The sequence below is a fragment of the Peromyscus eremicus genome, chromosome 3, assembly GCF_949786415.1.
Source record: "Peromyscus eremicus chromosome 3, PerEre_H2_v1, whole genome shotgun sequence".
Lineage (NCBI taxonomy): Eukaryota > Metazoa > Chordata > Mammalia > Rodentia > Cricetidae > Peromyscus > Peromyscus eremicus.
The window spans coordinates 56,303,279-56,316,659 of record NC_081418.1 but is presented as its reverse complement, the minus strand read 5'-3'; the positions used below and the strand labels follow the sequence as shown (position 1 = coordinate 56,316,659).

Sequence of the window (13,381 nt, the reverse complement as noted above, 5' to 3'; positions counted from 1 at the left end):
TCCCAACACAACTCTTCACAGACTTGGAAAGAACAACACTTAACTTTATATGGAAAAAACAAAAAACCTAGGATAGCTAAAAGAATCCTGTATAATAAAGCAACCTCTGGAGGCAACATGATCCCTGACCTCAAGCTCTACTATAGAGCTATAGTAATAAAAACAGCTTGGTACTGGCATAAAAACCGACATGTGGACCAATGGAATCGAATTGAAGACCCTGACATTAATCCACACACCTATGAATATATGATTTTCGACAAAGAAGTCAAAACTGTACCATGGAAAAAAGAAAACATCTTCAACAAAGGGTGCTGGCATAACTGGATGTCAACACACAGAAGATTGCAAATAGATCCATATCTGTCACCATGCACAAAACTCAAGTCCAAGTGTATCAAAGACCTCAACATAAATCCAGTTACACTGAACTTGATGGAAGAGAAAGTAGGAAGTAGTCTGGAACAAATTGGCACAGGAGACCACTTCCTAAATATAACACCAGTAACACAGACACTGAGAGTGACAATTAATAAATGGGACCTCCTGAAACTGGAGAAGCTTTTGTAGAGCAAAGGACACAGTCAATAAGACCAAACAACAACCTACAGAATGGCGAAAAGATCTTCACCAACTCCACATCTGACAGAGGGCTGATCTCCAAAATATATAAAGAACTCAAAAAGCTAGACATCAAAATACTGAACAATCCAATTAAAAAATGGGCTATAGAGCTTAACAGAGAATTCTCAACAGAAGAATCTCAAATGGCTGAAAGGCATTTAAGGAATTGCTCAACATCCTTAGTCATCAGGGAAATGCAAATCAAAACAACTCGGAGATACCATCTTACACCTGTCAGAATGGCTAAGACCAAAAACACTGAAGACAGCTTATGTTGGAAAGATGTGAGCAAGGGGAACACTCCTCCACTGTTTGTGGGAATGCACACATGTACAACCACTCTGGAAATCAGTATGGCAGTTTTCTCAGAAAATTGGGAATAAGTCTTACTCAAGACCCAGTTATACCACTCTTGGGCATATACCCAATGAATGCTCAATCTTACCACAAGGACACATGCTCAACTATGTTCATATCAGCATTATTTGTAACAGCAAGAACCTGGAAACAACCTAGATGCCCCTCAACTGAAGATGGATAAAGAAAATATGGCACATATACACAATGGAGTACTACTCGGTGGTAAAAAAACAATGATAACATGAAATTTGCAGGCAAATGGATGGAACTAGAAAATAGCATCTTGAGTAAGGTAACCCAGACTCAGAAGGACAAACCATAGTATGTACTCACTCATAAGTGGATACTAAATGTGAGGGAAGGGATGGCCAGACTGCAACCCACAACTCTAGAGAGGCTAGCTAACAGGGAAAGATGCTAGGAGGAACACATGGATGACCCTGTGAAGGAGAAGTGGATGAGATCTTCATGAGTGGACTGGGGTGTGGGGGTGTGACAGAGGGCGAGGAGTGGGGGATGAGAACATAGGGAAATGGGAGGGTCAAGCTGGAACAGGGACAGAGTGGGGGGCAGGGAGGAAGATACTATGATAGATGAGGACATCATGGGAATATAAAGAGGCAGGGTTCTGGGGAGGCTCTCAGGGAATCCACAAGGTTGACCCCACCTTGGTCTGCTGGCAGTGGTCCAGAGGGTGCCTGGACTGGTCTACTCTAGTGACCAGCCTAGCAAATAACCTAACTATCATCATAGAGCCTTTGTCCAGTGACTGATGGAGACAGATACAGAGATCCACGACCAGGCACCAGGCTAAGCTCCAGGAATCCAACTGATGAGAGAGAGGAGAGATACTGCAGGCAAGGGACGTCGAGATCATGATGGGAGGACGTGCAGAGATGAACGGCCACACTAGTGGAAGCCCATGAACTGTAGACTGGTGGCTGTGGAGCCCCCATGGGCCTGGAATAGGCCCTCTGGATATGGAAGATGGTTGTTTGGCTTGAACTGTTTGGGGGCCACCCAGGCAGGGGGATCGGGATCTGTCCCTGGTCTATGGGGCAGGCTTCTGGAACCCAGTGCCTCTGGTGTGACACCTTGCACATCCTTGGTGCAGTGGGAAGGGGCTTGGACCTGCCTAGGCTCAGTGTGCTGGCTCTGCTGACTCTCCACGGGAGACTTCGATTTGGGGGATGTGGGGATGAGGGGTGCTTGGGAAAGAGGGCTGGGGGATGGAGGATGGAGGAGAGGGGATCTGTGGACAGTATGTAGAGTGAGTAGAAAATTTCTTAATAAAGAAAAATGAAAGAAAAAAAGGAAGTCAGATGATTCGAACCAGAAAAAAAAAAAAAGATGTGTTCCCTCACTTTGATTTGCTGTAAATATCATGATTATTTGTGGGTTATGATGATGATGATTGCCTGAGTAACTTTTCATAGACTTTTGCCAAAACCACCGCCTCTTGAATTGGGTCATCAGATTGTTCTAGAGTGACAAAACAGGTCATAAGCTTGACATCTCGGCATTCTCACTGTATCAGTATCCTCTGCTCTCTTACCTTTGGGTCAGATTGCTCCTGTTAAACTTTGCACACAGACATGCTAGACATTCAGAGAAAAGCAGTAGGAGATTGAAGTATGCCAAAATTTCTTTATTTCTCTAGTCCCCCTAAGGCTAAGTATACATTGTGTGACTAACATAGCTTCAAGGTTTACAGAGGCATCAGGACCCACAGACTTACAACTACCACGTGTTACAACTTCAGAGCACAGCCTACCAGGCTCTAGTCACCAGCACTTTCCTAACATAAACCTGTGCGTAACCCTTGCCAAAGTCAAAAGGAACTTAAATTAGTGCTGAGTTAATTTGGTCAGTTTTGGACACTAGCCACCACCTGGCCTTGATGACTCTATGAATGAGGATTTTTCATTTCAAAAATTCACCCTATATTCACTAAGCTCCTTTCTCAATAACCTATGTATATGGACTTTAATCCAGTGAACAGAAAAAGAGATTAGTCAACAGTAAAAGCAAATTTGATATATGTGCCTTTTGACGATTAAAGTGATATATATCATGCATAGTGCAGGGCGTTTACCCACCAACCCCACAGTTCCCCAGAGTTTTCTTGAGTGTGATCAGCAGGAAATATTAGACAGAAGGATTTAGATTGTGTAGATGAACAGATAGAAAATAAAGGATAGCCTCGTGAGGGCCTGGAACCTATTCCAATGAGCCCTGACTGTCTGTGCCTCAGGGTATTCACAGAAACGCCAAGGGGTGGAGCAAAAGTCCTCCTCCCAGCACAGCCAAGTGCAGACCATCTCAGACACCTGCACTCAGGCCCATGGTTCTAATCATCATCTCTATGCAGACCTGCTGGGTAAAGCCACGAGGAACCTAAAAATGGGCTCCCACAACATAGCATATTAGGTAAGATGTTTCTATCATTGATGTTACTTTATTTTTTAAATGCTAAATTTAGCCTGAACATTTTATGTCTATCTACTTAATAAAATAAGGTTTTTCCAAATTAAAAAAAAAAATAAAAATAAAATGTAGCTTATTTTGTTCTTTTGTGTGTTCCAATAAAACTTCTTCAACAAAAGCAGGCTTTGAGCTGGGTTTTGTCTACATACTATACTCAGCCCATATTCAAGTAGGTTTTATTATATTTTTTATTGTTTGAAAATTTCATGTATACATATAACGTGCTTTGATAAAATCTACTCAAATTCTTTCCTCTCCAATGTCTGCCCTAGCACATCACTATTATTCCTTCCCAACTTCATGTGTTCTTTTTTTTAAGCTGGATGAGTCTATCCCGTGCTACCTGTATGTGTATGGGCACATGACCATCCACTGGAGCATGGATAGCCTCTCAGGGATCACATTCCTGAAGAAAACTGACTCTCCCCAACTCCAGCAGACATCAGTTGCCTCTCATCGGCTAGGTGTGGAATTTCATACAAACACAGAGAAAATACATTTGAAATTAATTATAGACTTGCTAGTCCATGTAACCTTATCAGTTTTCTTTTCTTTTCTTTTCTTTTTTTTTTTTTTTTTTGATTTTTCGAGACAGAGTTTCTCTGTGTAGCTTTGCGCCTTTCTTGGGACTCACTTGGTAGCCCAGGCTGGCCTCGAACTCACAGAGATCCGCCTGGCTCTGCCTCCCGAGTGCTGGGATTAAAGGCGTGCACCACCACTGCCCGGCCTTATCAGTTTCTTTAAGCATAGATGTGATATGATCATATTTGCATTCTGAAGTAAATTAGCAAAAACACTTTATAAATAGTGTAATGTAATTTTTTCGTCAAGTTGATTAATCTTTATAAAAATGTATTAATATGTTAGGCAATATTAAAATAGTTCATTTTAACTACACACACTCATGTTAGCAATATGTAGCATGGAAAAAAACTATTGTATAAATTTCTTATCTGAAATACTCTTTTATCTTGTCATTCTTTAAAGGTGGCTGGCTTATGGCTGGCTTATCCCATTACCCATGCTGATGAATTTGCTTGTTCATGCTCCCATTACCATCTACTTACTCATCATCTTCCTTCAAAACATGGTCTTCTAGAGGGCAGGGATCATGATTTAGTTGGTTCCAAATGACCAAATATATATGACAGTTAGGAAATATTCCCTGACGAAATCAGAGCAATTGAAAACACAGTACACAAGTGACAGGGTTCCCTCTGCCCCATAAAAGATTAAAAATGCAATTTAAACAGAACAACAAGGGTTCTCTTTTAGAGCTGTTTATTTCTATACCCAGCTGAACTAATCTCAACTGTTGCAGACTTTAATAAACAAATTCAGCTCTATATTGAAACATAGAATGTTGACTTATTTAATAATTTTGCAGATTTCATTCATTAACTGGAATTCTTCCTCAATTAGGGTGCATCCTAAATCCAATGACTAGTGACATTTAAAAAGGGCATGTGAATATACTGAAGTATGCACACACACACACACACACACACACACACACACATACACATACACATACACACACACACATTCACACACATACACACACACAGAGGCTTTGTAAAGCTAGACACACAGTTTGGGACCATAAAGTTCTCAGAATTGATTGGTACCACCTTAAGATTGGGTATATTTTTTTAGGCAATGTATATCTCTCTGAACTTCTAAATAAAACCAGCTCTGCTGTCATAACCAAATTCATGTTTCACTGCTTACTGTTTGTGGACCTTTCTACCAAAAATCCTCCTGAACAAACTCCTAAGTACATGGCAGTATTTTCTTTTTGTCTTGGTAGAACATATCTATAGGAATTAGCTATGGCCCCTGGAAGTGGATGCTGTAATTGGAAAACAGATGTGGCACTATCCCAGCATAAAAGATGAACACAGTCAGTGTAGCATTATTCTCAGACCCATTATATATAATTTTCTATACCTGTGTCAACTTTCTACCATGGTTTTTCACAGGGTAAATTATCTAGACACTAGTAATTACTCATCCTTATTGGAGTACATATAAATATTATCATAGCACAATAGTTTGTACTCTGAATTCTCAATCTAACAGCTGTGAAGGCTCTGGTTCACAACTAGTTTAGAATTTACTATAGGAAATTAACATCACAGTGAGTTTGTCCTCTGTAAATGGAAAGCTTACATAAGGCAGCCATATATGACTGCGTTAAATGATTAAATGGAGGATTCTCTTTTGTACTTCAGACCATACTTCCAATGTGGAGGAGTAAAATGGTCAGTGTCAGTGCAGGATAAGGCCAAGTGAGATAATACACACGGTCTATATCAGGAAGATTTTAAAACTACAGCATGAATTTGATTCAGTTAACATGAAAGGAACTAAATGCAGAGGGAACAGAGCAAGTGAGGTTAGAAGCTGGGAATTGGAACTCATATTAGAAAGAAGTCAGAGACCTTAGAACAGTAGAAGACATGAAGACTGCAGAGCAATGGCCTGGAACTAAACTTCTTCATCTGGAGTAACTAGAGGCAACTTTTGTTTTCAATCTGGAAGGAGTCTAATTTCTCAGATGCCAAAAAGATCAGGGAAGAACCGCAGGAAGTAAGAGGGACACACACCAGGGGAGCATGGAGTACAAACATGCTCACTCAGCAGAGCGCTCGCCTCCTCTGCTCTCTCCCCTTAGCTTAGATTAAGAAAGATCCCAGACAAGCCTTCAAGGCATTTTAGGAGGATGAAAGAATGCATTTCTCTCTTCCACAGGAGTACTCTAGGCTACAGTCATCCTTGCTGAGACCTGGGAGCACACAGAATTTCTACCTACTAATAGAGGCAAGTGGGAGGGTAAGTGTGATCTACATTCCCCGGACTGCCTTTTCTGCTTGAAGGCAAAGGCAGTCCTCCAGAGAACAGGAGTTTCAGGTAAAGCAGAGTCATCTAAGGCTCCATTCTAGTTCAGATTTCAGTATTCATTTAAACAGTAGTAACTTGTGGAAAGTTAATCACCAATGTGTCACACATTGTTTTCTTACAATGTATGTAATTCACATTTTTCAAATGTGAAATGAATGTTATTTTACGTTTCTAAAAAACAGGCAGCAAAGAACGTGATCTGTACCTTTGGTGTGTTCAGAGGAGTAGGTAGTCATTACCTGTTAGACAGCAAAGAGTTCCTAGGATTATTAAGTTGTTTTCCAAACAAAGGAAAAATGCTCAGAGGTATCATTTAAAAAAATTAAAAAATAACAGTTACAGGTTATTTGGATCACAAACCAGCATGGAAGGAAAATATCAAGAAGTAGATGGCTTTGTTATTCCAACTGCTCACTCTAACTTACAGCCAGTAGTCATATTATTTAAATTCAAACCTCAAAGGATTTTAAACAATTGCAAAGTTAACTATTTCAATTGTCATAGTTGTCATAGTTGGACGTTGAGTTCTTTGGTAAATAGTTGTGGCTAGTCCCTAAAGCAGGGAGGGAACATTTTCAGGATGTTGGATGGCACTGCTCTAGAGTTTATTCTTTTAAAGATTGATTTGTTACAATCATTTTAATGCGAGCATTGCTTTATTGTTTGTTCTATAAAAAAACAATCACAAACTTTGGTTTTTGTTTCTTTACTGTTCTGAGAGACAGGAGTCACCAATTAGTCTTGGGGGATGAAATCAAGGTGTGGGCAAGGCCACACTCCGTGGAAGGAGTTGAGCTGGTGGCTTTTTTCTTGCAGCTTTTGATCTTTGCAGCATTCCTTGATAGGCAACCACTTCACTCTCATTCTGGTCTCAGGGGCCACAGGGCTTCCTCTGCCTCTGCCTGTGTAATCTCCCTCACCTGAGCTTTCTTAAAGGTGATGCGCGTAATTTAAGGAAAGGGAGTGCTCACCTGGATAACACATGCTACATTCCTTATGCCAAGACTGTTTATCCCGTCTGCAAACTTCTTTTGGGATCTAAGAATCAGGTTCTAATGCCTTTGTGAGCCACTGCCCAAATAATTATAATGCTATTTTTTAATTTGTATTTATTTAATTTTATGTTTCCACTTATCATATACTGCGCTGATTATCTATTGGCATAAATGTTAACATTCATAATGTTTGCTCCATGGAAGGCTTCTCCTAGGAAAGTCTGGCCTCCTGTTTTGCTTCAGCTATTTCTTCTTCCTATCTTGTGATTGTCAAAGCCCAGTTGTGACGGAAAATCCCCCGAGGAACCCGACTCTACATCTTAGAATTCGACTTGCTACACTCATGGAACGTGTTGTCATATTTAAGCTGCGACTAAGAAGAGTCTTTCACTGTGGATTCTTAAATGACCTCATTTATAATACATAGTTTAAAATGATTACTTCTAAAGAAAAACATATTAAAAATGGGATATGTCTAGAGATCATAATGAAGGCTGCGTGGGAGACAGAGAGAGAGAGCAAATGAGAGAGAAAAATTGTTTTAAATGGCCTTTTAAATATATATATATATATATATATATACATACATATACATACATTACATACATACATACATACATAAGGGCTGCACCCAGAAGTATGAGCACATTTTTTAATAAACACTTCAAAATAAAATAAAGGCAACAGTGGTGGTCCACAGTCCTAACCTCTCTAAAATATCAGGAAAATCATCATCAAAACTAAATGAGATATTATGAACATGTACTAAGAATTTAAAATTAATTTTAAAAAGCCTGGATTTGTAGAGAAATAGGAATTCTCATAGAGCTTGTGAAGATGTAAATGTAAACCACTTTATAAAGACTTTAGTCTTTTTGCCCAAAGTTGAGCGCACACACACACACACACACACACACACACACACACACACATTATACACATTAGTATGATACCATGCCCTCTATTGTATGTCCTTTTACTGAGGAGGGTATGAGTAAGCATCTCTTCACAACAGATAAGGAAATGAGGACATACTAAAATGATAACTCTACCCAAGCCTAACTTGGAGAACTCATGATTTTAACTGAGTATGATATGATGAAAACTAAAGGCAGAAACAGCAAGGAAGAAGGGTCTCTCTCTCTCTCCCACAGCCCATGCTAATAGCTTGTATATACTCTGGAGTAGAAGAGCCTAATGCACACAAGTACTGCCTATTTTATCTCCCACTTTCAACAGGAATACAAGTGGAAGAAATCTTGGGAGGGTCTCATACAGGTAATCATATCTGTGTTGATGTCAAGATAGTAAGAGCCATTTCACACCTAGAGGGCAGAGTTCCACAACTTTCTATGTCTATACCATCAGAAACACTAACAGGCACTCTAAAACAAACAAATAACAAAAACACTAAGCACAACTCAATGTTTATCCATTTGCATATTTGTTTATATAATAGAATAAGAGTAAAGAATTAATATTTCAAAAATATGGCTATTTCTAACAAAGATTTTAATAAAATAAACCAGTTGGATGATGCTCTGTCTCCTGTGTCCCTGAACACCATAACACACAGTAGGAAGGACCTTAATTTATGTTGAGGTTCTGTGTGGGCTTCTCCCAAAGATCTAACTCATCTCCTTGAAATGCTACATACTTCCAATAAGCTAAATCTATCATTCTTTATATTATATACGGAACATACATACATATATGTGTGTGTGTGTGTATGTATATAATATGATGATCAAATAAAATTAATGTATGAACATTTAGATAATTCCCATGGCCACTTTATTGCATTCTTAAGAATTTGTCTGTGAACTAAGATATTATTTCATTATCTTCACAGCTACTGCTTGCAAGAGTCTTTGCAACTAAATCCTCACAGATATGAAAGCTTTACATATTCTTTATTATAAAATATTAAGTGTTCCATTAATTTTAAGAAGCCTTCTCAAAAAAGGAAGTTTGCACTTTATGGTTATAGTGACTATTTATGTTTATGGATCTGTAAGAAATGATAGGGGAAAGTTTAATGGGCTGTTTCTTGCAGAAAACTCATTCCCCTCCCTGTCCATTCCCAACATTTTCCCTGCAATTGGCAGAATAGGAAAAACATTTCCTGGGATGACAGGAAAATATTAATACTGGAGATTTTAATGTTTATGAAGCCAGTGTTTGCAGATAGAATTTATATTATCTAGCAGCTTCAAAAATGTAGCAATCTTTTAAAGTGACTTTGTGGTTAGCATGAATTCACAAAGAAAATAAGTGAGGACATATCTTCTTTAAAAGAATCCATCATCAAGTTTGACCTCAAGGAACTTCTACAGATAGAGTGTTTGATGTGGTTTGAGGTCTTATGTACGCAGAAGATGTAAATACAAATACAGGTAGATAAGAAGGCCCAGAGGAAAGGTAAAGTGGAGGCAATGGAAGAAAGATAGGAAAGGAAGAGAAGAGGGCAGAAGAGATAGAGAAATACATTAGTCTCCTGTCTTTTATCTGATGTTTTGATTTCTACAGATTTAGTGCCCCATGGTCAACTACTTCCCAAAATATTCAATATTAAATTACAGAAATGAAAAAAAAAACTTCTGAAGTTTAAACATCTTTAATTACAGCATATTGTTTAATTGTTCTATTTTATTAGTATTAAAAATCTCTTACCATACCTAATTTATAAATAAAGCTTTATCTCAGATATGTGTGCATAGTAAACAGCACTATATTTAGGATTCAACATTGTTGCACTTTTAGGCACCTACTGACACTCCTGTTGAAAATCTTGGACAAGGGTGGCAAGCAGAAAAAAACAGAGAGCAGCCTTCTACTGCCCCAAAACCACATACTGGATCTATTAGATTTAGGTGTGACATAGTTAAGCACCTTTTAAAAATGGGGATTAAAACACAATTAAATTAAAAAGAAACTTTTAATGTAAAATTAAACTTACGAAAATGTAAAATACAACTGACATCACTACCCAGTGGTGGAGGCCAACAGGCTGGCTCAGCAGGTAAAGGCACTTGCCACCAAGCCTGACGATCTAAGATCTTCATGACCATATGACAGAAGGAAAGGACCAACTCCAAATAGTCGTCCTCTGACTACATACATACCCTGGACACACACATGCTTATACACATAAATAAATAAAAATTTAAAAACCTTAAAAATTCCAGTTGTTGACTTCTAAAGAAGAATGACAAGTCAAGAGAGGCAAAGTGAGCCAAAGGAACTCTTCAAAATTGATCTAAGCCCTTCATCCAAAGCCAGAAGGTGGATGGTGGGTAGGTCACGTGTGAGAACTCACTACTTCAGTGTAGTGAGCAAACTCACCCTCTACCTCCGTCACTTAATGCACTCTTTTTAAAACAACTTTTTTTGACACAAGGTCTCATTCATCTCAGCTCATGATGGTCACAACCTAACCACGCAACTGAGGATGACTTTGAACTTCTGCTTTTCCTGCCTATAAGTGCCTCGTGCTCTGATTATAGTCATCAACCACCACATCTAGACATGAGGTGCTGAGAACAGAACTCGGGACTTGGTGAAGGCTCGGCTCCCCAGCACTCAGTTAACGCATCTTTATATTTTATATATGTGTTATATATTATATCTTAAAAATAGGGACAACAACACAGTCTATATACATGCAGGTGTGTGTGTGTGTGTGTGTGTGTGTGTGTGTGTGTGAGAGAGAGAGAGAGAGAGAGAGAGAGAGAGAGAGAGAGAGAGAGAGAGAGCTCATTTTTAAAGAGTGAGAGAGAGAGAGAGAGAGAGAGAGAGAGAGAGAGAGAGAGAGAGAGAGCTCATTTTTAAAGGGTGTAAGCAACTTAAAAAAAAAAAAGTTTGATATTTCAACAAAGTTGGCCCATGACACGATTGTAAACTTGACACTTGGCACTCACAGTAAGAGCAGCCGTAGACTTCTGCACGCAGCCCTATGTGGCCTTCTCCATTCCAGTCGAGGGGTACGATGCGGACATAACGGGCAACAATGGCATGCTGCAGGTCATGTCGGACCACACTGTCAGAATTGACATTTCCAGGAAAAGCCTGCAAAGAGAAATGTATTTAAAAACCCATGAAGAACACTACCGTGGCAAAGGTATATTTTCTTCTCCAGTGATGAAGTTTCATTTTCTCACATCAGAAACAAAGCGAAAATAAGGTTTTTGTTTCTTTTATTTAAAAATTCACTGTTTTGGTGCTTTGGGGAGATAACTACATAGGTAAAACACTTGCCATATAAGCTGAGGATTGAAGATTGGGTCCTAGAACTCTTGCAAAAGTTAGCAGATGTGGGGGCCTACAGGAATCCCAGTACTCCAGAGAGATAGGATCCCCAGGGCAAGCTAGCTAGCTTGACTAGTAGAAGAGACAAGCACCTAGTCCTGTGAGAACCTGCCATAGGAAATAAAGTGGAAAGTAATGGACAAAGAGACCAAGAATCAATGTGGGGCTTCAACACACATACACACATGTGACCTCATGTATACAGACATACACATGCAACACACACTTTTACATTTGTGGGGGAAAGAAAAGCAAAAAAAAAAAAAAAATACTATTTTAAGTGAAAAATTGGCCAGAATGACCAGATATCTCTTTATACACAAAAATATCTTCCCAAAGAGCTACCGTAGGCTCTATTGTCATTTCATATGACAGCTGTCAGGGACAGGAGAACCAGGTGCATCTGTGGTGACAGTCTACATCTGGGAAAGCCAGAAACCCCTAAGAGTAGCCCTTGGGTGGTTTGGTTATTCGGGAAAGCCTTCAGTTTCTTTGCTAAACAACTGGAAGAGTATTGGGTAACACAAATATGTCTGAAAGCATGGAGAATGAAGGTCTACCGATACTGAATTTAGGAGTTCACCATCCGCTGGAAAATTTGAGAAGTGTAGGGTGTCCAGCTCACCAAAGGGTAGTGTAGCATTTCCTAAAGGTTAATCAATATAATGATTCACTATAATATAACACTCAGCACTTCTCTTCAAATCCAAGCATGCTTTGAGATTTAAGACATGATCCTAACTGAAGTTTTGTTTTTTCTTTCTTCTATTTGTTGAAAAGAGATTGGTTTTTTTCATACAATACATTCAGACTATGGTTTCTCTTCCCGCAACTGCTTCCAGCTCCTTCCCACCTCCTCACACAGCACAATCCACACCCTTTCTTTCTTGCTTCTATTAAAAAATAAACATGCATTTAAACAAATAATAAAATTAAATAAAAACAAATCAGAGTAGGACAAAACAAAATAACAGGAAAAAAAAAAGAGCCAAGGAAAAGCACCAGAGACACACACATTTGCACACACAGAAACCTGAAATTTTAATTACTGCAGAGAGGGATAGGCAGGCCTTCCCATTCATATTGTAAACCATCCAAAGTGGTAAATATATCTCAAATAGTAGTATTTTTAAAATGTAAAATTCAGAGAGAGGTGCAGCCAAGAATTTAACAAAATAACCCAATACTTATATAATACGTTGTTATTTAGAGATTTTGTACGTTCTGCATTGTTGTGCCCTACAGAAAACTAATTTTTCTAAGTATTCTATTTTCTCTGATCAACATTTGGACTCACAGAGATGAAATGTGATAACTGGATGTTTAACGCCTAGGCCAGGGAAACCAGGGCGAAGTCCATCTATTTACTTTATTTGAAAATTATATTTTCAGATAGAAATAAATGCATTTTCTACTTAGGCACAATATATTTTATTTTGATATTATACACTTGAATACAAAAATTGAAAGTCTTATTGAGACTTTCTGTTTCCCACACTGCCATTATTGAATTGATATCTGTCTTGTCCTCCAGATGATCCATTTTACTTGTATATTTCACTTTTCATTTTTGTTTCCACAAATTGTTGACATGATCAATATTTTCTCTTTTGACTCATTTTTTTAACAAATATGCTTCTATTGTGACCATTGGCACCAATATCACCTCCATCATTTTGTTATAAGCAATTTAAGTCTGAATG

General features: G+C 38.6%; 1 protein-coding gene across 1 annotated transcript in view; it reads right to left on the bottom strand.

Moving 5' to 3' along the window:
* The window catches only part of Cntnap2 (contactin associated protein 2), a 1,432,736-nt gene that overhangs the window by 1,179,630 nt on the left and 239,725 nt on the right, over positions 1 to 13,381 (bottom strand). The window contains exon 4 of the mRNA XM_059257035.1: positions 11,291 to 11,438. Coding sequence (XP_059113018.1) covers positions 11,291 to 11,438 — 148 coding nt within the window. The remainder of the gene's footprint in view (positions 1 to 11,290; positions 11,439 to 13,381) is intronic.